Source organism: Lasioglossum baleicum, unplaced genomic scaffold, assembly GCF_051020765.1.
Source record: "Lasioglossum baleicum unplaced genomic scaffold, iyLasBale1 scaffold0021, whole genome shotgun sequence".
NCBI lineage: Eukaryota > Metazoa > Arthropoda > Insecta > Hymenoptera > Halictidae > Lasioglossum > Lasioglossum baleicum.
Genome location: NW_027469081.1, coordinates 2,163,514 through 2,187,512, shown reverse-complemented (window position 1 = coordinate 2,187,512; position 23,999 = coordinate 2,163,514). Strand labels below are relative to the sequence as shown.

The window sequence follows — 23,999 nt, the reverse complement described above, 5'->3', positions numbered from 1 at the left end:
ACAATAAAGATGATTTATTCATGCAAACTGAAAAATATTGGATATTGATTACAGCAGCAAATGATTCGTGCCGCTTTTCCCATAAGACGCAATGTTAATCCCGGCACGAATTATTTGCGCTTCGTATACGTACTTACAACGCCATCTAGCGGTAAAACGCTCAAACTGCTAGCCAAATGTTACCGACAGAGCAAGTCAGGCCGGTAACAGCGCCACCTAACGGTAGACTGGGAACTAACGGTTTGGTTTAGTTCCAAATGTACCGCTAGGTGGCGCTGTTCCCGGCCTGACTTGCTCTGTCGGTAACATTTGGCTAGCAGTTTGAGCGTTTTGCCGCTTGATGGCGCTGTATGTACGTATACGAAGCGCAAATAATTCGTGCCGGGATTAACATTGCGTCTTATGGGAAAAGCGGCACGAATCATTTGCTGCTGTAATCAATATCCAATATTTTTCAGTTTGCATGAATAAATCATCTTTATTGTATATTACAGGCACAGAGGATTCTCCAGATACTCCCACCAATTTTTTTAGCCCTTGAATAACAATTTCATTGAATATTTAACCATCCACGGTCGATTTCATTTATAGTCGAGTTGCACTACTGAATTTTGTGCCACCTCCTTCGATATCATGTTTCTCCTAATGCAATTTCAATTTTCGAAATTTTCGACCGTCTGGCTTGTCGTTGAGTTGCACTACTGAATTTCGTGCCACCTCCTTCGATATCATGATCTCCTGGGAACATGAAAACATGAAATGATGAACAGTGAAAGAGACTTATTGTTATATATATAGTCGTATGCAAGAGCAAGATGGCGAATTGTCCGACATAGGTGGACTCAGGCGGACTGTCGAGTCGAGTGTCATCGAGTGTCGAGAGAGCTGACGTTACACATGCAGTCTGGAAATCGTCTTTCCGTGGATAAATTAGAAGAATGGAATTGTTTCGCACTGACACGCATTTTATTTTCGTGAAAGAGCGATACAGCTTGTGGTGTGACAAATATACGGGCGAATTCTCCGCGAAATCGGGTGGGTATATACATCTTTGACAGAAGTGCGTATACGTTCGCATGTCAAGCAAAATACACGTTGCAATTCTCAATTTATAGTTCTCGCGCGTATTTCTTAGAATTCTCTGTGAAACGCAAGCGATATAATCGTGCGTTAATTCGTTCTACGAATTAAAGTCCATCGTATTACTTGACACGGTAGAAACATTAATTATACGTTAAAAACACGATTAAATTGTTATCGCTGAATTAACATACGTAAAGAAATATCTTCGAAGGTATTTATTTAGATCGTGTTTCCTTCTGCAGCTATAGTTCATTAATTATGTAAATACGCGAGAGATACGTCGCAGTTAATTTAATTATAGGTAAATTTTAGGGTTTCAAATTATTTCTATTTTTGTAGATGTTACCGATTGTAAGTTTGTCCGCAGATTGGGAATGGGCAGCTCCGAACGACCTGGAATGTCTTGGAATCTTTTATGGAATCGTTGGGAAAATAGAACAACCCTCGGTATTAGAACCTCGTTTGATGCTAATTAAAGAAGTTTCACCAGCTGGAGAATTATACGGAGGACATGTCGTATACAAGATCAAATCTATCACGTTTTTACATCTTGGTTCGGAAAACAGCGACATCGGACTTCTGGCTTGTAAGAAGCATCAGAATTTACCAAAGAAAAAAAGTCAAAGTAGTTTGTTTGATGTACCGCAAAAAGCAGCCTTTGCCAAGACATGGGGAACCATCAAGAGCGCGACCACCACGATCAAAAATACTACTCAGCAAGCTGCCGCGCTAGCGACCTCTCAGGTAATTTGTTTTGCATGTTGTTAGAAGAATGTGAAAATAACGAAGAACGAACTGCTTCCAGGTAAAATCTACAGTATCTAAACGAAGTATCGTAAAGGACAAAGAAAGATTTGAGAAAAGGATTCTCGAAGAGTTACATAAAGTCTTCACAGAAACGGATTCCTTCTATTATTGTCAAACCGGCGACATTACCAACAGTCTACAAAGACTTTGCGATATAGAATCAAAGCAGAACGAAGAACCGGACAAACCGCTTTGGCAAAGAGTAGATGACAGATTTTTCTGGAATAAACACATGCTGCAAGATATAATCAATCTAAAAGTTAGAATCATTCGAAATTTCATCTACTGTTTTAGTAAAAATTGATATTTCTATAAAGTATCTTACTTTTCCAGACAGATAAAGCAAATTGTTGGATTTTACCTGTTATTCAGGGATATGTGCAAATAGAAAGATGCAACGTAGAAGTAGGTTTCGATGGACAATCTCAGCACGAAACCTTTAATTTAGCCGTTATATCGAGGAGAAGTAGATTTCGTGCAGGCACAAGGTATCTTTTGTAACGGTAACTGTTTCATTAATAACTTCGTATATAAACAATATATTTTCTGTGACGACACAGGTATAAGCGACGCGGTGTGGACGACGATGGAAAATGTGCAAATTATGTGGAAACAGAGCAATTGGTATGGTATCATGACCATCAAATGTCTTTTGTGCAAGTTCGAGGCAGCGTACCTGTATACTGGTCTCAACCTGGCTATAAATATAAGCCTCCGCCTCATATAGACAAAGGTAGTTGAAAAGCCCGTTCTTTTGTAATAGGTATCTCTAGGAACTGTCGCGAACGTGTAAGCGTAAAGTAATTCTATTACATATATATGCGATGTTCTAGGTGAAGCAGAAACACAAGTGGCATTCGAGAAACATTTTACAGAAGAACTTGAGTTATATGGTCCAGTTTGCGTGGTGAACCTTGTAGAACAAACTGGTAAGGAAAGAATCGTTTGGGAAGTTTACAGTAACCACGTGATAAATTACGATCATCCGGACATAACGTATACATCGTTCGATTTTCACGAATACTGGTAAGGATTTGCAAAGATCTCATGCCGAATGTATTTTGAATTGTTGCTAAATACACCTTTGTGTCTAACACAGTCGAGGAATGCATTTTGAAAATGTGTCTATCCTGATCAATTCATTGGCTACGGTACTGACAGATATGGGGTACTGTTGGCGGGATAAGCAGGGCACAATTTGCATGCAGAAGGGAGTGTTTCGGGTGAATTGCATAGATTGTCTAGATAGAACGAATGTGGTGCAAACCGCTCTGGGTAAAGCTGTAATGGAAATGCAGTTTTCCAAGCTAGGACTAATACCGCCAGATGGTCAGTTGCCAACAAACATCAAGCAGACATTTCAATCGCTTTGGGCCAATAACGGTGATATTATTAGTAAACAATATGCTGGAACAAATGCTTTGAAGGTTCGTACTTTGGTGGTTCCTTCTATCATTGGTTCCCCACCGATTGTAGAAGCGTGCGAGAGAGAACTCGAAAATATTGGGTATCCGATGATCGGTTTTTGAAAATTTTGCGATCCTCGCACACCTCTACATAATCGTTTGCCAACGAAACTGTACCGGCCGCTGAATGTTTATGATATGTATATAGTTTCTTATTGATTATAGGGAGATTACACAAGAACAGGGGAAAGAAAATTTACTGGGTTAATGAAAGATGGCATGAATTCTGCAAACAGGTACAATCGGACAGCCATTATGATACGCGCCTCGCATTGCATTAGATCGCCACTCTCATTTCACATATCCTACACAACACATAATCGTATGGTGAAAAGGGTCCTTTCAAGAGATGTAATTGTCTCGATAGAAATAAATGATTACAAGCTGTTTGCATCATTCGATCATGTTAATACGATATATCACCTAAATACCGTTTTCTTTATACATGCATAGAACCCTGACACTATCCTTTCATTTTCCCATAGATATTTTCGACAACACTTTATGGACGACATACGTCAGGCGGCGATAGATACCTTGCTAGGGAAACCCATCAACGTTAACGAACTGAATACCGATTGGTCGAAATATTTAGACATCTTTGATCATTGCTGCAATGAGATAGTCCCCGTGATATCGACAAGCATAATTGCTACATTTCCTGATTTTCTTTATGCCACTGCTATCTATCATTTAGTAAGGTTCGTCCGAAGGCTTTCAAATCGAACTGTGTAAACTGTTACTCCGAATGCTAAAACATTGTCTGTATAATAGTGGATAAGACACAGAATGACAGTGTAAAAAAAAAACTTTAACCCAACATGATACCTTTAAGAATTGATTTTTGGCGCACGACGAGAAGCTTCTTTTGCATGTCAGGTGCTTAACTCTTTCAAGTTTAAACTTTTTCAATCTTGAAAATACCCTTGTCTTTGTGAAGCTAGTCCTTACTACTTTAACTTGTCGTGGTCCTTGGCACATGGTTTTAAATGGATATTCTCTTTCAGATATTATTTAAATCGCTTCAGAGATGTCTATAGACAGGCAACCATTGATATGATGTTAGGGAATTCGGTGAACGAGGAAGTGTTCCAAGAACGTACGGAAGAAGAAGACAATCCTGCAACTGCGATCCATGTGAAACTACTAATAGAGGATTGCAAGAAACTACTTGTACCTGACCCGGAAGTTATTCTAGGCAGCTGGAGTCTTATAGATGCGGATCCAGTGTATGTCATCCATCCATTTATATATATATATATATGTATATATATATATATATGTTAGGATTAGAGAAGATCGCAGACTAATTCGTTATCTCGCAATTTGCCCTATAAATAGAACCGGAGACCCAACGGAAACGGAAATGGATACTATCCTTATATTAACACGAGACTGTTACTATGTGGCCGACTACGACGACCAGATCGACAAAGTTACAAACTACCAAAGAGTTCCACTGGAGGATATTGTACTAATCGAATGCGGAAAGTCCGAGAGTCTACTTTCCCTGTTTAAAAATAGACATTTTTACTGCATTAGAATCAATTACAAAGTAGGCAACGAAAGCGGCTACTTTCACATGTTTCGCAGTACAAATTTACAGTTTTTTAATAACATGGCTGTCGTAAAAACCGAAGAAGAGAGCACAGGTATGAAAATATGTTTTGCTCTTCGATATCGAACGCTCAGGCAAATAATATATTTTTATTGTGTAGAATCTTTAAGGGCGATCTGTGAAACGTTCACCGTTGCAATAGAAATGGCGGGTTTACAAAATATTCCTATAGCAATAGATGTAATAATAGATAGACGAAAGAGTAAATTAGTCAACGTTAAAGGATCTACGGGTCTCCTGGATCTTTCATCCTTCCCAGAGTTGACTAGAAATGTTTCAGAAACACAGTTGCTAGCTCTTAAAAGTGCAGGTACGTGTTCTCTACGAATTAATGCACTCGTCTGCTCGCGTTTACGTGAATAATATTTGATTCCAGTATTTCTTACAGGAACGAAAGCTTTGAATAACATGTCCGAACAATTCAGTAAACTAAACAAACTGAGTCATAGCTTTAGCGCTAGGAAACCAATCGACATAGCAAAGAACATAGGCAAGAAATCTGAACCATCTCCGAAACCCACCTTTACAGTTGGCGGTAGAGATATATCGGGAAAGGTACAACGGAAACGTTACGGCAGCAGTAGCAGTAGCGACGACGAGAATATCGCTATACCATCCGGTCCCCTAGAAAAACCAGAGAACTTTAGCCACGATAAGAATCTAATGGAAGCTTACACTCCATCTATCGGTATCATAATGGGTGTGAAAAATGCTGATATGGTGGAGTCGGATGAACACAATGAAAATCACGATTTGTTGACACGACCTAATAATTTGTCCGATCAGAAATCGAACGTAGAGAACTTGCAAAAACCAGCCTCCGGTACAAGCACTTTGAGCGCTTCTCCTCAGAAGACCGCAGCAACAACGCCTGAAATAACAATCCAAAATGTGACCGACGGTTTGGCTGAGGATAGCGCGAGGATGTCTCCACCCTCGACATTAAATCTGACAAAGAATATTAGCCATTCTTCGGAAGCAGTCGGCAGCAGGTCGAAAAACATGAATATCAATAATTTACAAACGGATAGGTTGCTGGATAAAAAGAGATCGACTTCGGAACAAGATTTGACGTTGAACATTACATCCTCCCAAAGCGAATCCGCTTTGAAATCTATAAAGTCGAATGCTACTACCGCGGCTAGCCCAGTATCATCCACGGCCAAAGATATTCTATCGCCGTTCTCGAAATTTGCTAAAGGCGTGCAAACATTAGGCGCGAACTTAGACCCTAGAAAATTGAAAGCAGGACAAGGAGGATTATTAAAAAATCTGTCGGACCATCACATAGAGCAACGTCAGAAGTTGCAAGAGAGGTGGGGTTCTTGTCGATCTAAGCTCATCGCTCTGTAAGTTCTTTTTTAAAGATATATCTTAATATACCTGGAATCTGAATGTCTAGCGATGTGATTGTAATTCACAATTTAGGGATGCAATTGAAAAGTCGTGACACACAAACATTTACATTGTATATTATTGGCGTGGGGATACTTCAGCATTGGAATTGACACATGTATTTCTCGTTGCCATTGGTACTTACTAGAGATAGTATCATAAGGATATCGTATGAAATTTGATATCACACTGCACATTTTGAGCTCCTTCGATTGTTTGGTATTACTGCCATCATGCTAAAAAGTTTTTGCAAAAGAGAATGGTCATCATTGAACTTTTCCTACATCTTCTCGTAACCGTTACCTTCTACAAGGTACAATGTGGTCAATATTTAATCGATAGCAAGTCTCTCGGTGTGTCTTACAAATTACCTATTACTCTACAATCATAAGAGCAATTAGATCCTCGTTCTTAGTATCGAATGACTGTTTGCAAAATGCTTTTCGCATATTTATACCGAGTTTTCACACTTTGACGGCGTTTATAACGATTTAACGAAACGGAGATTCTAGCGTTTGTTGTATTTGGATGTTACAGAAACTTAAATTGTGAATTTACCAAAAACAATGTGCTTACTCGATGAAATTTAATTCCAGCGTTCTTTGATTCTGGTCTTTGCTGCACAATTAAATTTTCTCGATATACCAAAATTTATTTATTTATCCTCCTGCTGACCAATACTCTTTTACTCTTTTTTTTTTGTAAGTATACACGATATGTGTTAAGTCTCGCAAGTATTATAATAGATCGAAAATTTATTTCTGCAGCAAGGTAAGCAAAGAAGCTTTGTAGTCAATTATGTACATACAAAGAGTTACTTAAGTATAGTTTAGCGAGTATAATGTTAATATTGCTAATTAAACGAAAGTATAGTGCGAAGTAAATATCATTCTTAGAAGTCTGTACAATGTGCAAACTAGCGTCGATGATTATGCTGATATAAACCGATGAAGTATCCAGAAATGAAACAGTAGCGATGAGATTTCTCGAAGTATTACTTAATCGTAAAAACGAGACAAGTTTAATATTTATTTTAAACGTACAAAAAGATACAAAATACCTTTTTTCAACCAAAAACTTCCAATCTCATTACACGCATCAACAGTTCCAAAGATCAGTGATACGATTACAACATTCATACATTTGCGTAGTTCTAGTACATCGTCGTGTACATTATTATACTTAATCGTGATAGCGAATCGATGATAGCGAAAACTTGCGTATACAGTGTATATCTAAATTACGATCGAGCATATGTTGTTATTTATTACTCTGTTTACGACAACGTACACCAAAACAACATGAATTGTGAATTTAGACGGTTGACTTCTTGTATGTAAATAGTTTAATTTATTCTTAACACATACCGTAAACATTTTATAGCCGTACTAACATGTAATAGGAGTGTCACGAGTAAGAGGTTTTTCTAGTGAATGTTTTCTTTTTCAACTGCAAATGATAGTCTGTGATATAATCTAGCAGAATGTACACAGCCTAAAAAAAATTTATGCAAATTACAAAAAAAGGTGTGTCGATTCTGTAGAGACCATTTAGGAATGCTTTAAAATGTTTAAAAACAAGAACATTCGAAGCAGGACAGTTCCGAAATGATTTCGCTCGATTTAGCTGAATTTATTACCGATTATATCCATTCCGTGTATATCAGCTTATTTCTAACATTTTTACCCGCGTAAAACACTTATTTATCGATACAGTATTATAAATCATTGAAGAGATACGAAACTATATATATTTTGTTGTTCGTTTTTTCCTATTGCGGCAATGTATGGTCCAATTTGAAGTTTTGAGTACTCAAAACGTTGTAACATGTAATATTATGTGTATTTTTACAATAGGACAACAATTATAAACAATCCTGACAAACAACGCACGAAAACTGTTTACAGCCTATACATAGAGGCTTAACTTGCCTTATATACATATTAGCAGTTACATTTTCGGTAACATATATAAATATGTACATGTGATACCGCAAGTAAGATAGCACTTGTAGAAAAGATATTAAAATAAAATACCGTAAACTGCAATCTATTTATGTATTTCTGTCGTTCCCAAAAGGATTTTATCAACAACACTTATTTTCTTGTCAAAAAGTTTTTCACGCGTCCTCGAAGATTTATAGAATCGAAATTTAAACCAATACGGATAGTTCGATTATTGTCACGCGTATCGATACTATCGATCGACCACGTGAGGTTTTATTTTGACGCGCATAACCTCTTTACGCATGGTACTTAATATGGGCAATAAATTAATGATAATAAACATTAATAATAAGATTTATACCCCCTGCGTTTGGGTAATGTTAACGTAATTATTTATCCATAAATTGTTTGTTATTGTTCTGTCAATCGAGTCAAGAAAATGGAATGTTTTTGGTCCGATCCAAGCAAACATCCACATTGTTCGCATGGTAATTTTCTACTTTCATAATTATGTTTTGGTTTTTTTATAATAAATATTCATGTTAATACTGTTTCCCGTGTAGGACCAACTTTATTATTTGGTACATATGAAAATGGTAAGCTGGAGAAATTTTATGTATGCGCAGCTTGCCGTGAAAGAAAGTTGTGCAAATTTCACTTAAACGAAGGGGAACAATTAACAAAACAACAGGCAGCTAAGTGGGAGAAAGACAGGAAAGAATTTGCTTCCCGTTATCGGCATAGATCATTGTATCTGTCGTTGCACGAGGTACTAGCGCTGCCACCGGAGAAAAGAAATTATTGTCATACTTGCGACAGACTATTGAATCGTAGCGAGAAAGATGACAAGCACAAAGATCATGACATGAAAAGAGGTATTACCGATCACGAAATGAAATATCCAACAGAATTCTTAAAGCCCTTGGAAAATTCTAAACAGGAAGCTCAATATTTCTTTTCTAAGAAATCTACAGAGGATATAGCGAACATGCTCGTGAAGCTCGGCGCGAAAGAAGTTCTTTGTATCGGTACGCCTAAAATTCACGAGTTAATTTTAGATAAATACGAAGATAAAATGTCCTCCCTTTTATTGGACTTTGATGGAAGATTCGTGAGTTCATTAAATTTCAAAAGATACCGCGCAGCATGTTCCGAAGAAGAATAATTGAAAACTAATTTCATATTTTCCGTTATATTGCAGCATAATTTTTTTGGACCGTTAAATTATTGCTGGTATAATCTATTGAACAACCACTTCTTCGATAAAGACTCTGCCGGTGTGTTTAGAGATTTCATTACGCAAAACAAAGGCAAAGACGCGTATGTAATATGCGATCCTCCGTTCGGCAGCAGAGTAGAAGCAATTTCGTGGAGTATAAAAAGGCTCTCCGATCTCCATAAAAAATGGAACAACATAGAGAACGAAGAAGATTGTTTGAAAATCATTTTTGTATTTCCATATTTTATGGAATCTCTAATGAAACAGAAAAGTAATCCACCCGGTGTATCCGGAGGCTTAAAAGACCTGAAGCTAACGGATTACAAAGTATGTTATGAGAATCATCCGCAATTTGTGGGGAACCCCAAGAATAAGAAGTTACCTTCACCGATTAGAATTTTCACGAATATACCGCTGCATTTGTTGGAGCTACCCGAGTCGGATGGTTACAAATACTGCAAGAGATGCAAAAGATGGGTTTCCAAAGAAAATAAACACTGTAAAAAGTGCAAGGACTGTACCTCGAAGAACGGTTCCAGATATAAACATTGTAACATCTGCGAAAGATGCGTGAAACCTTATTGGAAACATTGTGAAACTTGCAAAAGGTGTATCGTTGTTCAACATGTGTGCGGTCAGAAACCGCAAATGCATGGAAGATGCTTTAAATGTAACGAAGTTGGTATGTATTATATTTGTTATATGTACGACACAGAGCATACGAATTGACATCATTGATTCTATTTATTGTAGGTCACACTGAGAAAGAGTGTAATGCTATCGAGGACACTCTAGATGGAACGTCAAATGAAAAAGTTAAGAAACGAAAGGCCAACGAAGATAAAGACATCGAGAGAGAAGTAAAAAGAAAAAAGACCAACAACTTAAAGAAACTTCCGAAAAAGGTGGAGAAACGACGAGCGACGAGTAAAAAGGTTAAAAAGGAAACAAAGGGATTAAAGGAGAATGGTGTAATTAAAAAGAAAAAGTTAAAGAAATCTAAGATTGTAAATAATACTTAAAATGCGTAAAAAGAAGATTATTACTAATGTGAAAAAATAAATATCTTTCTATAATACGAGCATCTTTAATGGTCATCCTTTCGCGTAAATTGTATTTTTATACACTTTTGTGAAATTTGGTTTTTCGCGCGTGGCGTCCATATAATTTGTGAGTTTTTGACGGCCACTGAAACATGGCGGCCCCCTGGTCGCGTTTACCTTGGATTGTCTTCAAGAAAAATCAATTACAGTACAAACCAGTTTTAATTTTTCCGTTCGCGAATCGATATCCTCAATACAAGTTCTTCTTTACGAATCGTCAAGACCGTCCAACTTCCAATGGCACCATCAAACACGTGTTAACCTATACTGCACTCTTCTCCGGGTTTAGTTATATTTTGTACAAATGGAAGAACGATTTCATGCCAACGGTGCATGCAAAATCAATTAATCTGACAGATATTAATCACAACAGAGATAAATACAATTTTATAGCCGATGTAGTAGAGATCTCAGCTCCTTCTGTCGTTTACATCGAAATCAAGGACAACAAAAGGTAAATATAAATCGTATCTGTATACAAAGTCGTACAAATCATCGTTTCAAATAATTATTAATCATGAAATAGGTTTGATTATTTCACAGGTAAACCGATCAGTGTTAGCAATGGGTCCGGTTTCATCGTTCAATCCGATGGTCTCGTCATAACGAATGCCCATGTTGTTGTTAATAAACCGAACACAATTGTTAAGGTAAGCGCAGTGATATTGCATTTACCTTTATTTACTTTACATACGTGAAATAACTTGTGAAACATTCTTTCAGAAGTTCTCATAGAATCTATTTCACAGGTACGCCTTCAAGATGGGAACACCTATACCGGCAACGTGGAGGATGTCGATATGCACAGCGATCTTGCCACTGTGCGAATTAACAAGGTTTTAAATGCATATTGTAAACAGTAATGTACTAATGTGAATGTTTACACAAATTACCACGATAATTGTTCTTTTTTGTATAGACTAATCTACCCGTAATGAAACTTGGTAATTCGTCTAATATCAGACCAGGCGAATTCGTGGTTGCTATTGGATCCCCGCTCGCTTTAAGCAACACTATAACTAGCGGAGTTATCAGCAGCGTAAATAGAGCGAGCGAAGAGCTTGGTCTTTACAATAAGCAGATGGGTTACATCCAAACGGATGCTGCAATTACCGTTAGAATTTCTTCGCTGTATACCATGGTCTAATCAAAATTCACCTTTTTAACATCCGTCGAACATTTATAAATTTTTAGTTTGGCAATTCTGGTGGACCTCTGGTCAATTTAAACGGCGAAGCCATCGGTATAAACGCGATGAGAGTAACGGCTGGAATCTCGTTCGCAATACCTATCGATCACGCCAAGGAATTCTTGAAGAAGGCAGAAATGCGCAGAAAGGGCAGAGGTAAAGCGTTGCGATAACTGTACGAGCCATATAAATAATTAACGAAGATTGTAATATATTATCAGGTGCTCAAAATACAGTGGAGACATCCAAGAGCCGGTACATGGGAGTTACTATGCTCTCCCTAACGCCTAATCTACTTTTCGAACTGCAACAGAGGCTCGAAGGAATTCCCCAGGGTATTAGACACGGTGTTCTAATTTGCAAAGTGATCGTTGGGTCGCCGGCTCATATGTACGTCTTCGAGATCGACATAATTGCAACAAACAGACTATAAATCAGTGTTTAAACATTTCAGAGGTGGGCTACAACAAGGCGATATCATAACGCACGTGAACGACGAGACGGTAACGAGTGCAACCAACATTTACAAGGCGATAGACTCGTCGAAAATTCTGAACCTGACTGTCGTCCGACAAATGCAGGTGTTACGTTTAGCTATCGAACCCGAGGATATGTAAACCGATAGCATTTTGTTAATACAGATCGTTAAACCTTGAAATATAGTTCTTTGTACCTATCATATCCGTACCGTATCCGTATAGTATTCTATTAAGACCTCGTTATTCCTTTGTTATCTAGCTTTGATCATTTAATTAGCCGGGCTATCATTAATACTCGTTAAGCGTTCGTTAACATTTCATTTGTTCACAATTATGAACAAGCTATCAAAATTTCGGATTGCACAGTGAAAAGATTGATTTTTTAAAAACTAACAATAAGGTACCAACAGCCGTCCTTTGTACAATAACGATAACGGAGGCTCTCGATTAGGTCTGTACAAGGTGTAGGGTACCCGCGGTGAAAAAAACGATCGCAACCGAGTACGTCGGGTGTGGTCCACCGGGGCTGGCCGAGCTGCATTATGTTTATGTTGTTTACGACGTAATCCGACCTCCGCAAATATGTGGCCGGATCTCGGTGAGCGTGGGTGTGGTCCCGGGAATTTTTCCGAAATGATTTTACTGTCCGCGGACGCGTGCATCTTGTTGGAATTCTAAGAGGCCGTCCCGCCGCGCCGTGCCGGGATGTACTGCCGCCGCATCGCATCGTTTCTCCTCGAGATCCATGGAACAAGTCGTAATCCTTTCTGCGCGCACTTAAGAACCCGACGACGATAACTTTCCGCGGGTTTGTGGCCACCGCGAAACTATAAATCGCAATTAACACCAGTCCGGGTGATAATTGCCGATAGCTCTCGGTGCACCGAGCAAATGGACTCTTATCCGGTTAACGCGAAGAAAATGCTTCACGTTTCTAACACTCCCGAGGCTCTCTTTCCATGGATCGACATTTAATACGTTTACTGTTGTTTACTCTCAATCAATATCTCAATAATTGTAAAATATGTAAAATATTTGTGTGGGACAATCGGGGCGAATTTATTTGCCCAGAGATTCAGACATGAATTTTATCGGTACTGAGCATTCAGCTAGGATCTGAAAGGTGCAAGGCTGAAGTTTTATTTCGTCGAATAAACAGTGTCTCCTCTATTTCCTGGAACCCCTGTGTATGTACAATATTTCGCGCGATTGGGCCGTCCGATAAAAGCAAAAGAATTCGAGATGAAAATAACGGTGCTCTTCGATGAATTTTCTAGAGAGGTGTTACCTTGTACATGTTCTTGCCCGTGGTGCTCAATCGAAGAGCGATCAACTTCTTCCTCTCGGAAGTTTTTTTCCCTATCCGAGCCTAATCGGGAGTAACATTCGACCGTTAATTTCCCGATTAACCACGCTTTTGTACAGGGCATACCTTCGCCCACGAGTCTCGCTTCCCACGAGAGCGTTCTAGCTTCTAGGTCTCGATTCTCGGTCTCGGTAGCTGGAGAACAAATGGCCATCAAGGCGATCGGGGCCTGGTATCTAGGAACTGGCGAGATAGTCCAGGATCGCTCGCCTACGCATACTTACTTGTCGACTTTCTGCCGGCCGATGACCAGGAGGAATCGCCTTAAAGGACTAGATCGGTGGAGAGGACGCGTCTTTTAATAGATCCACCAGGGGAACTCGTAGACTCGGCTCTGCAACGATCTACCGGTCTAGCGCGTCTCGTCTGATTAAAATCTTCCTTACGGAACTTCCATATCTCAGTTGTCACTGACTGGATTTTGGATTTTCATCTTGGTCATGGGAGCTTTAATCCTCTGCTCCGGTGCATTCCGAAGAGAAAATCGTCGTGGAGAAAGTCTGAGGTATCCAACAGAAACCTCGAATAAGCTGAAACCCGTGAAAAACTAATGTTGTCCAGCTAGCGCGAAGAGTAATCGAATCAGAGTGGAGTCAGATGAAACGATAACGCGAGAACGAGTTCTGCGGATCTAAGAGAACTTGGGCTACTAAGACTTCAGGTTCTCCGGGTGGGTTCTCCATAGAACGAAGAGTCTCCGTGTCCTGGCCGACAATGACAAATAATTCCCGGTGGAAACAGCGAGGCGATTAAAGCCAGCAACCGGACATTCCCCGCACGCGACACGCATGGGGACAATCAGTTTTGTTCCAACATTTTTCTGGCGATCCTCTCTCGACGCGACGTGTCTGGTTCTTCGGGTCCGGGTCACCGCGGCCTTGACGCTTTCATTGTGGCAGAAGGGTGGAGAGGATTCCTGGGTGTCTGCGGTTCCGCCGCCGGCGCGGCGGCGCGGCGCGGAAAAAACGCACGGGAAAAAGGCCAAAGGCAGGCGAACAATTTCGCATTTTGCCTGTATTACACAGGATCGCGCCGCGCCGGCGATCAAGGCCGGTAGACCCGTTGCGCGTTGCCGGGAAACGCAATCACGACTCCCATTGTGTGTCGGGCTCGATCAATCGTCCGAAGAAAGGAGCTGCCGATGTTGTCGCCTTGGCGTCTGACGACGAGCTCACGAGCCGACCGAACAACCGAACGGCCGTGTTCACGACGCTTACCGTTTTCCACCGGCTTAATTATAGCCCGCGCGAAAACGATCGCTGCGAACAGGAACGGGAGCATAACTAGATCCTGAGCAGGAGCCTAATTCTCTGCAACGCGCGATGGTCCCGTGCGACCGGTCTGCAGAGATTGCGTTCCAACAACTTCTACATAACACATCACTCATAAAGTCTCCGGTGTAACTAAGAAAAACAAATTTTTTTTTAGAAATTCCACTTTATTCATCAACATACTCTCCTTCATGAGTGATGCATTCATTCCAACGTTCCTCTGACCTTTCGATGCTCTTTATGTAAAACGATTTGTCTTTGCTCTCAAAATAAGCCTCAGTTTCGGCAATCACTCTTTCATTTCAGCCAAATTTCTTTCCCTGGAGCATCTTTCTCATGTCTGCAAAAAGCCAGTAGTCGCTAGAGGCCAAATCTGGAGAGTACGGTGGGTAGGGAAGCAATTCAAAGCGTATTCGTCCAATTTAACCATTGTTTTCATCGCGCTCTGAATAGTCGACGCGTTGTTGTTTCTGGTCCGGTGGAAGGGCTATCTTTCCTGTGTAAATTGCGTGTTTGTTGAATATCGTGCGATTTTTTTTATTCGAGTTATTCAACATTGAAGTAAATACGGGCTTTTTAGCTTTAACTGGCTCCAGAAAGCGAAAAGATTATCGTAGAATCTTGTGCGAAAAAATAATAGAAAGAGCGTTTCTTTCTCTTCAAGGCACTGCTTTTGTTTCTTCAATTCAAGAAAAACAAGCTGTATCTTAATTTACAGATGCGTATCTATCGTAATGAGCACGGAAGAATATATCGCGAAAGAAAAACTCGGGGTACAAAGTACAAACCAAGCTAAAACCTCGTGGGAAGAAAAGAACGAAATGAAGAGGTAGCTGGAACAGCTTAATGCTACCTCAGCCCGAGAAGGGTATAGAAGCGAAGCACATTTTTAGGGTCTAACAGTCTAACAGGATCTTGATGGTCGCTCCTACGTCTTTTTTTCCATAGGCTGTAAATGTTCCGGTTTTATGTACTGGCTGGCAAAGTTCTTGCTACCGTCTATAACAGCTGTGTAATGGCAGGCCTCCGTGGAGATTACTCTGTGTAAATTTGTCGGAATTGCCGTGATGTTCGACAGGAGGTACGCGGCGAACCCTTGTTCGTGAAAGAGACGCTCGAGGTTGATCTGCTGCGAGCAGTGTTTCGGAGAGCTGGTCGGCAAGGTAATGAGAAAAACCGATCCCGAACCCGATCGGATGAAGAAACTGCCGGGAGAATCTGGCGAGAAGCGACACGATCGAGGAGGGCGTGGCAAAGACGATTCGCGTGGATCCGGATCCCGGATCCCGGATCGAGGGATCCCGTCCCCCGAGTATTCGGTGAACGGATCCGTTTGTCCTTCGACGGTTCCTCCGGTTCCTGGTTCGAAGACACCGTCCATACGGGGCTCGCTCGTCCCCTCCGCCATGTATATAAGTCAAAACCAGATCGGTAGCAAGGTGCACAAACAGAACAGTCCTTCGGTGAGCAAGGAGGTTCTCGGGAACACACGTATCACGAGTCACACAAGATGCACGCACTGGTGAGTACCTTCAACGCTGTCCCTCTGTACAAGACCGGTGAAATTTCGGAGATCTTCGCTGGTTTATGTTTAACTAGAGAGCTTAAATGCTCCTCAAACTATCCTCCCTACAATATTAATTTTTTGCTAAACGTACGAGATATTACAGCGCTAATGTTTATTTTTAACTTTATCAAAAAATGTAAGATTAGGATTTAGCGCCTAACGTTTATACTACATACAATTCCACTTTATACATACTATGTTATATACTTCTCCATTTTTTGGTATAATGTCATAATAATGTATGCTATATAAACCAAACTAGGTTTACGGCATCAATAAGTAAATAATTAATTAATTAGAGAGAGTTCAAATAGAGATTCGATCTGAAAAATTAATGTAACGCGTTCAACACTCGAAAGTTTTCACGATTCTATGGCATACGTAGCTCTGGACCTCTTAAAATTCTCTTGTACGTATTTTTGTGCCTAGCCCTTTGAAATCCACACTGATCTTGTTATTAAAGTTGGCACGAACGAATAAGAATTTAAGCTGGCTGTTGGAATTTTAGAATTAAAGAGACTGACAAACAGTAAATGCTTTTGTTCGTCAAATATCTTAGGACTGTGTTTTGAGATGTTCCTTAGTGAAAGAATAATCACACCAAGTGTAGAATTTAGAGACCATAAATGTACACCGCCATCAATCCTCGCGGTAACGCCTCCGGTCGATGATGCTGTCAACCCTGCGTTGAAGTCACCGAATGTAGCATGCGTTAATTAATCTCACGTAGTCTTTAGAAGAATTATGTGATCGCGTTTATAGTCTACCGTGCATCGAGTGTCGGCCGAGTTTCGCGTGGCGAAAAAACCGGTGCGCGCCATTTCGAAAAATCTCGGCCACGAATAATAGGACTCGAATAGAGTTTCGATTCGTCGCATCGGCTCGTTGAAATTCAAATGAACGTAGCCAGAGCCTCGGTTAGGGGAAAGGGGGCCGAAATCAATGCCGAGAAACAAAATCTAGGAACGGCCTTTTCGTCTTCTCACGAGGCTGCTCTCGCCTCTATGTGTTTTCCGCTCGCCACGTCTGCAGCTACTCGTTCGTCTCTTATTGGATCGTAAAGAGGAACTGGATCTCCGGGGCTCATGCAAGTATAAAACCTTTAGCCCCCACTCGCGTGGCGAGAAAGAGAATACTACACGCCGCTATCGACAGCCACGGAGTAAAATTCGAACGATTCCGTCGGCTATGTAGCCTTGTCGAGGGCTATGAAGAACCTCGAGGGGATTCCAAAGTCACGAGCGCGTGCTTTCCCGTCGTTCGCCCGATGATCGTTCTGGGAACCGAGTATCCCGCGACGATTCTATTCGACTCGGCGATCCAGGGAATCGTTCCCTTCGCGCACGGAAATTCGGAACGAATCGAAAACACCGATTTTGAATCCTTAAGGCGGTAGTACAGGCTTGGATTGTAACTAGAAAATAATTAGAATCTTACTAGAAAAATGGGTGGAAACATGGGTTTGCGCGCTGACGGTTTTTGTCCTTATTTCAGCAAATTTTGGGCTGAGTGGGGGCTTATTCTAAAGAGGAAGGTTAGACGCACTGCGCTCTGGTCACGAGGTTAACGAGATTATGTTTATATCTAATAATATGAGGACCCAAAGTAGAGTAAAAATCTAGGAAAAAAACCGCAGATTTCAATTAATTTTTCTGTCTCTAAAAGCCTTTTTTGACTGGTGGGATGACCAGAGCACCATGCGGTGAACCTTCCTCTTTCGAATGAGCCTCAATCAGCCCAAAATTTGCTCGTATGAGGACATTAAGTGAAACCGCGCAAACCCACATTTTCGACCCTAAATCTAGTAAGATTCTAGTTATTTAGAAAGGAACTTTACTAGATTTTGGGTCAAAAATATGGGTTTGCGCGGACAGAAAAATGCATTGAAATCTGCGGGTTTTTTCCTAGATTTTTACTCTACTTTGGGCCCTCATATCATTAGATATAAACATAATCTCGTTAACCTCGTGACCAGAGCGCAGTGCGTCTAACCATCCTCTTTAGAATGAGCCCTCACTCAGCCCAAAATTTGCTGAAATAAGGACAAAAACCGTCAGCGCGCAAACCCATGTTTCGACCCATTTTTCTAGTAAGATTCTAGTTACAATCCGAGCCTATACTACCCCCTTAAGGCTTACTTTTACCCTTAAAAGGAATATTCTAGTTTTCCAAGGCTGCTTTCGCACGAATCTTTAGGTATTTCGTTCAGGCAAAATTTCCGTTGTATTCCGTTGCTTTTTGTTCCGAACCTTTCCGTGTCTGGAGTTCGCGTGTGATGTTTTCCAAGTAAAACTAATCGAAATCACACGAGTTACGCGCGGAACGCGTTTATCAATTCGGATATATGTAGTTGTAATTATGATAGAAATAGGGATGGATTTTGAACTGCATTTGCCTATCGCAGTAAAGGACCGCACACCGTTCTCTTTGCAGATTCCATTGATCGCAGGTCTGAGCCTGGTCTCGGGCGCGCAGTTCAATCTACCATACGTCATCTGTCCAGGCTGCCAGCTTCTGGTAGACCAGCAGTACCAATACCAGAACACGAGGACAGGTGAGCACGCTTACAGTTATGCCGGCGGCCCCTCGGCGAAGGAGGAGATCAAAGGCGCCGACGGGGTCGTCCGCGGGTCTTACAGCTACGTGGACGCGTACGGTGTTCCCCAATCGGTGTTCTACGTAGCGGACGACTACGGTTTCCGCGTGGCCGCGACGGATTTGCCCACGGACAACAACCCGAGCCCGAGCTCAGCCAACCCCGTCCTCCTGGTTCGAATCCAAAAACCCGAGGAACAATCGAAATCGGAGGAACCGGCGAAACCTAGCCGCGCGAAGCGAAGCTTGGACATCGGCGAGAACCAGAGCGAGAAGAAGTTAGGGGACGTAGCCAGCGTGAAAACGATCCTGGCGCCGGAGGCTACTCTGGTCCATGGTTTGCCTTTCTCCACGTCCCATCAGAGCCAGGTGCAGATCCACAAAGGTGTCAGCGTGGATCCAATTTTAGCGAAACCTCTGCTCAAGCTGGAGCCGCAGGCTTTCTACCAGCCGCTGATCCTGCATAGCGAGATTCCTCTGGCGACCTCCCATCAGAGTCAAGTTCAAATCCACAACAACGCCAACGTGAAGCTGTCGGGTGTCGAGGACGCCGACAAGGACAAGCCGATCGATGTTCTAAGTCTGCCGCAGATTCTCCATGCCCCGAGCCTCTACGAGAGCCTGACCCCTCTGTCCCTTCTGCCCTCTTATCACGAAAACCGCATCGAACTTCACAAACAGCTCGGCATCGAGGGAGCCAAGCTGAAGAACACGGTGAAAATAAACACTGAGCCGCTCGCGCTCGTCGAATCGCCTGCCTTGGTCGCCGAGAAGGCTGTCCCCGTTCTGCACCAGGCGACACTACCCCAGGTGATCGCCAAAGAAGCCATTGTCCCGGCCACAACTTCCGTCACAGCCTCCATCTCCGAACACGGCATCAGTCAGATCCATCCTTCGGCGAAGGTCGTCCAGCCTCTAGCCGTGCCTAGCCTGTCCTACGTCGAGAACGCCGCCCCGGTGGTCCCGGTCGTCAACGAACCTGTCCCAGCTGGCAAACTCGCCACCGCCACAGTTACCACCTCCGTCAGCAGCCACGGAGTCAGCCAGATCCACGGAGCCTCCAAGATCACCGCGGAACCCATCCCGTTGCTCAAGACAGTGCCTCTAGCGCAAGTTCATGTCTTCGCCGAACCCGTCTACCTTCGCTAAGACTTCGTTCAGCTGCAGTTCGGAATCGGTAAACACAATATGGCGTGCTTTTGGAAAACGAGACGATACGCGACGACGGGTGCAAAGATATCAGGCCTCCGCGACCCATCGCCGAACAGGCTGGGAAAAAGAACAGCGTTTCTCGAGGGTCTTTCGGATCAGGAAACGTTGATTCCTTTTCAACGGGTTTACTCTCTTCGGGATTGGTCGCCTGCAGTTTGCGAACCGACGCGCGACGCGACGACGAGAGTGTCCACGGACGATTGCTCGAGATTCGTCCGCTGATAGCTTGTCCTCTTTTCGACAGCGTCATTTCTTTCTTCACCGCCCCCTCATTTTCAGCATCCGGAATCGCTTGAGATATTCCGTTAAATTATTGTTCATGATTCACTTGAAAATAAAATGACTTGTGTGTGCGAAACACTGTGTCGATCCTTTGATCCACGATCCTCGATCCTCCGGGTACCAGTCTTTTATAAACTAGCAGATCATCGCGCGTAACACGTTCTAACAGTTTCTTTTCCACCCGTTAAACCGAAGACAATCTGCTCAACTTGCTTCGGACGTGGTGCAGTCATTAAGAAACCTATTAGCAGACTGTCGGCGGATAAAGCGTCGAGTACTACAGCCATTGAAACTTGTACGACTAACGTAGGACATGGTTAACGCTGTAACTCGTCAGCTGTCTGCAGTTATTTAACACTGCTCGGAGCTTAACAGCTGAGAATTTCTCCGTAAATCTTTCTGCGGAAGTAGTGGATTCTTATCTGATCTTACGTTTCTCGCAGTCGACTTGGAAGGTTTTGATTTTGAATAATTAACCATCGATGATCGATACAATTCGTGAAACGCATCGAACCAACCGAACCGCTGCGCGCCGAATAAAACAAAAGCGTTCCAGCAATCTTCTCCGCGCTCCGCTCCGATTTAATGAGAATTTTAATCACCTGTTATCCGATTAATCGACTGTCGATATTCGCGATACAAGAAATTATTACGAACATTCGGCCATACATTGCCGCGTTGCTAAGGGCAGAGGACGAACTACCGAGACTGTTGTTAATTGTTTTTACACGCGTCCGCGGAATTAGTGGGTGGTACTGGGAAATCTGTACGGCCGGACTGTTTGCGGTAGGTTTATGATCATCCAGTCGGAATTTAACGTATGGTGTCTGTCACCGGCTACGGGGGAAACCTGTTTCGCATTCGCCATTGAAATCGAGAAATCTCTATCCGGTTCCCCCGTAAAAACTCGATGATTAATAGGGATCGGTAAATTAGTTTACCGATTACCTTATAGCGGTAACGCTTTTTCATGTCGTACGATGATAGATAATCTTAGTTAGACGACAGAGCTTGTCGCTCTGCTGTACATACTTTGAAAATACACATAACTCTTCTTCTCGGACTCGAAGTAAATCTCCGAGGAGCCGAACCACTGGTTGTTACTCGAATCTTTTCGAGTTCAAAATGGACGCGTAATTTATCGGATATTACAAAAATTTGTCCCCACCGCTAAAGAATCTGAGAAATTTACGAAAAAAATCTTTCTTCATTAAAAACAAACTCCAATTGACAAGGATGCCTGAAGAAGCCGCCACAGCTAGTTCAAAATTCGCTCATTATTGAAACTGCTGTAACTTTGCTAAAATTTATCAAAATTTGACGAAAAAACAACCATTTTAAAGCTTGAGATTTATACTTTTTGTACTGTACCTATACTGTTTTTGCTGAAACGGATCTTTTGAATGCAAAATTTGTCCATAAAGAGGAGCGTATTAGATTGTAAAGTTTGCAGCTATTTTTCAATCAAGGACTGCGGATTATAATCAATATTTCAACGTTATTCGTCTATTTTATGTATACACTATCGGAAACTGTAATCATTTACAATTAAAATATCTTTTTAAAATAGTTATTGCAAAGAATATAATCTCCGTTATTTATAATAGTATGGAAAAATGTTATGAACAAAATTTGCGCGGTTCAGAGGGGGACATGTTGTGGCACAAACATTTTCTGCGTGGGTGGAGGCATAGAGGAGATTTCAGTGCTTTATGGATACATGAATGGGAATACGAATGATGGGAGATTGTTCCTCAGATATTCAACTAACTAAAGCCACAAAAATTTTACAATTTATGTAAAGTTTCAAAAAAAAATTCTCTAAAAAAAATTAAACCGACTTCGAAAAAACGCACTAAAAAGTATAAAATAATTTCCATTTAATTTATGTGAATACACACGAACTGAAATACAATACAATCTTTTAGGAGGCGGCGCAAAATTGAAAATTTTCGACACTGGAAATTAGGAAAATCCTTAAATTCTTCTACATATGCTTTCACATATTAATGTATCTGCTCTTCCCACCTACTGATTTACAAGCCCACCATATTCCAATGAAATCATAATCAGCAACATCTGTCATTCGGAAAATTTTCAATTTTGCGCCGCCTCCGAAAAGATTGTATTGTATTTCAGTTCGTGTGTATTCACATAAATTAAATGGAACTTATTTTATACTTTTTAGTGCGTTTTTTCGAAGTAAGTTTAATTTTTTTTATAACATTTTTTTTATTTTACGCTTTTTATCTCTGTCAGCCGTCACATTCCAAGTCGTAATTTATAAATATCTGGAAGCCGCAATCGATAACGGTAACAACGTCGCGTCGTTATTGTTCCTAAGTGTGGATTTATAGTGAAGCTGCGAGCATCGATGATAGCGGCGCGGTGAAAAGAAACCAGCATTCGTGACAACATTTCGACACATACTAATGAAAAAGTACATATGTATTTTCTTTGTTTTTCTTTTGTTTTTTTCACCGCACAGCTCACCTCGCTGCTCCACTATAAATCCACCCTAATATCTAACATTCAACGGAGTTCACAACGGTATCACCACCCTACATTTTCGCAAATAAAATCGTAATTAATAAAAAAAATGTAAATTTTTTTTGCACGGGACCATCCCGGGAACATACTTTACAAGATGCAAAAGGTTTCGTTCCGATTGGTCCATCCATCTCGGCGTAATTGGTGAACATACATAGAAAAAAAAAGCGAAAAAAAAGGCACATACAGATCGAATTGAGTAACCTCCTCCTTTTTCGAAGTCGGTTAAAAATTGTGTGAATTTTGACCGCTGAAATCGGGCATACAGCCCACTGTGAGTCGTCCGAAACCAGCTTCGAAATATAATACATCGAGCCGAAAAAAAAACCATAAAGCGGCTCGGGAACTATTTCCAGAATTAATTGGACCATTCGATAACGAGGGAGCAGAGTGGACAATCTAATTTGCACAGATTACGTACAACAAGACTCTGCTCTCGAGCGACCGCCTGGGGAATTCAGGATCTAGGATCCAGGATCTAGAATGTCGCCGAGATGGAACGCGAGACGCGCGACGCGCGTATACGAAGAAGGTGTACGGTCGGTTTTATTGGCCGATTCGATTCCGGTTTCGTCGTCGAAATTAAAATGGCTCGGGCGTTCGAGAGAGCCGGTCGGATAATGAAGAAACCACAAGCGATTCAGCCGCGAACGCTCCGTCGCGTCGCGTCGTCTTTCCACGGGCCACGGGCCACGGGTCGTTTGTCACGGACGCCCACGCACCGATGCGACGCTCGTACCTCGCCAACTATTGCGGATGGAACCGTGCGAAACGAGTTCCGCGCGAAAAGGGGAGCGTGCTTTACCCTAAGCGTATTAACGCGTTCGATGCAACTATATCGAATTCAGATA

The 23,999-nt window shown here is 41.6% G+C and overlaps 4 protein-coding genes across 5 annotated transcripts; all 4 read left to right on the top strand.

Annotated features, from left to right (window-relative positions):
* Window positions 1-817: 817 nt before the first annotated feature.
* Sp3 (phosphatidylinositide phosphatase spermathreecae) lies at window positions 818-6,648 on the top strand. Of its 2 annotated transcripts, XM_076445177.1 has the most exons (13): window positions 818-1,035; window positions 1,451-1,827; window positions 1,889-2,149; window positions 2,224-2,378; window positions 2,451-2,623; window positions 2,724-2,916; window positions 2,990-3,317; window positions 3,522-3,592; window positions 3,842-4,057; window positions 4,364-4,585; window positions 4,698-5,008; window positions 5,075-5,284; window positions 5,363-6,648. In XM_076445177.1, the coding sequence occupies exons 1-13, from the start codon at window positions 939-941 to the stop codon at window positions 6,325-6,327; spliced, it is 3,579 nt and encodes a 1,192-aa protein (XP_076301292.1). In that variant the 5' UTR covers window positions 818-938; the 3' UTR covers window positions 6,328-6,648. The 2 variants fall into 2 exon arrangements, with proteins under 2 accessions (XP_076301292.1, XP_076301293.1); XM_076445178.1 differs by lacking the exon at window positions 3,842-4,057 and having other exon boundaries at window positions 819-1,035.
* Window positions 6,649-8,593: 1,945 nt separating this feature from the next.
* LOC143219226 (rRNA N(6)-adenosine-methyltransferase ZCCHC4) lies at window positions 8,594-10,609 on the top strand. Its single transcript, XM_076445193.1, has 4 exons — window positions 8,594-8,803; window positions 8,879-9,426; window positions 9,517-10,216; window positions 10,288-10,609. The coding sequence occupies exons 1-4, from the start codon at window positions 8,755-8,757 to the stop codon at window positions 10,554-10,556; spliced, it is 1,566 nt and encodes a 521-aa protein (XP_076301308.1). The 5' UTR covers window positions 8,594-8,754; the 3' UTR covers window positions 10,557-10,609.
* Window positions 10,602-12,484, top strand: Htra2 (HTRA2-related serine protease). The gene is made up of 7 exons (XM_076445197.1): window positions 10,602-11,091; window positions 11,164-11,287; window positions 11,387-11,473; window positions 11,557-11,751; window positions 11,832-11,982; window positions 12,048-12,216; window positions 12,281-12,484. The coding sequence occupies exons 1-7, from the start codon at window positions 10,730-10,732 to the stop codon at window positions 12,441-12,443; spliced, it is 1,251 nt and encodes a 416-aa protein (XP_076301312.1). The 5' UTR covers window positions 10,602-10,729; the 3' UTR covers window positions 12,444-12,484.
* Window positions 12,485-16,303: 3,819 nt separating this feature from the next.
* Window positions 16,304-20,674, top strand: LOC143219228 (uncharacterized). Its single transcript, XM_076445196.1, has 2 exons — window positions 16,304-16,464; window positions 18,943-20,674. Exons 1-2 carry the CDS (start codon window positions 16,453-16,455, stop codon window positions 20,251-20,253), a joined length of 1,323 nt encoding a protein of 440 aa, XP_076301311.1. The 5' UTR covers window positions 16,304-16,452; the 3' UTR covers window positions 20,254-20,674.
* The last annotated feature ends 3,325 nt before the right edge of the window (window positions 20,675-23,999 follow it).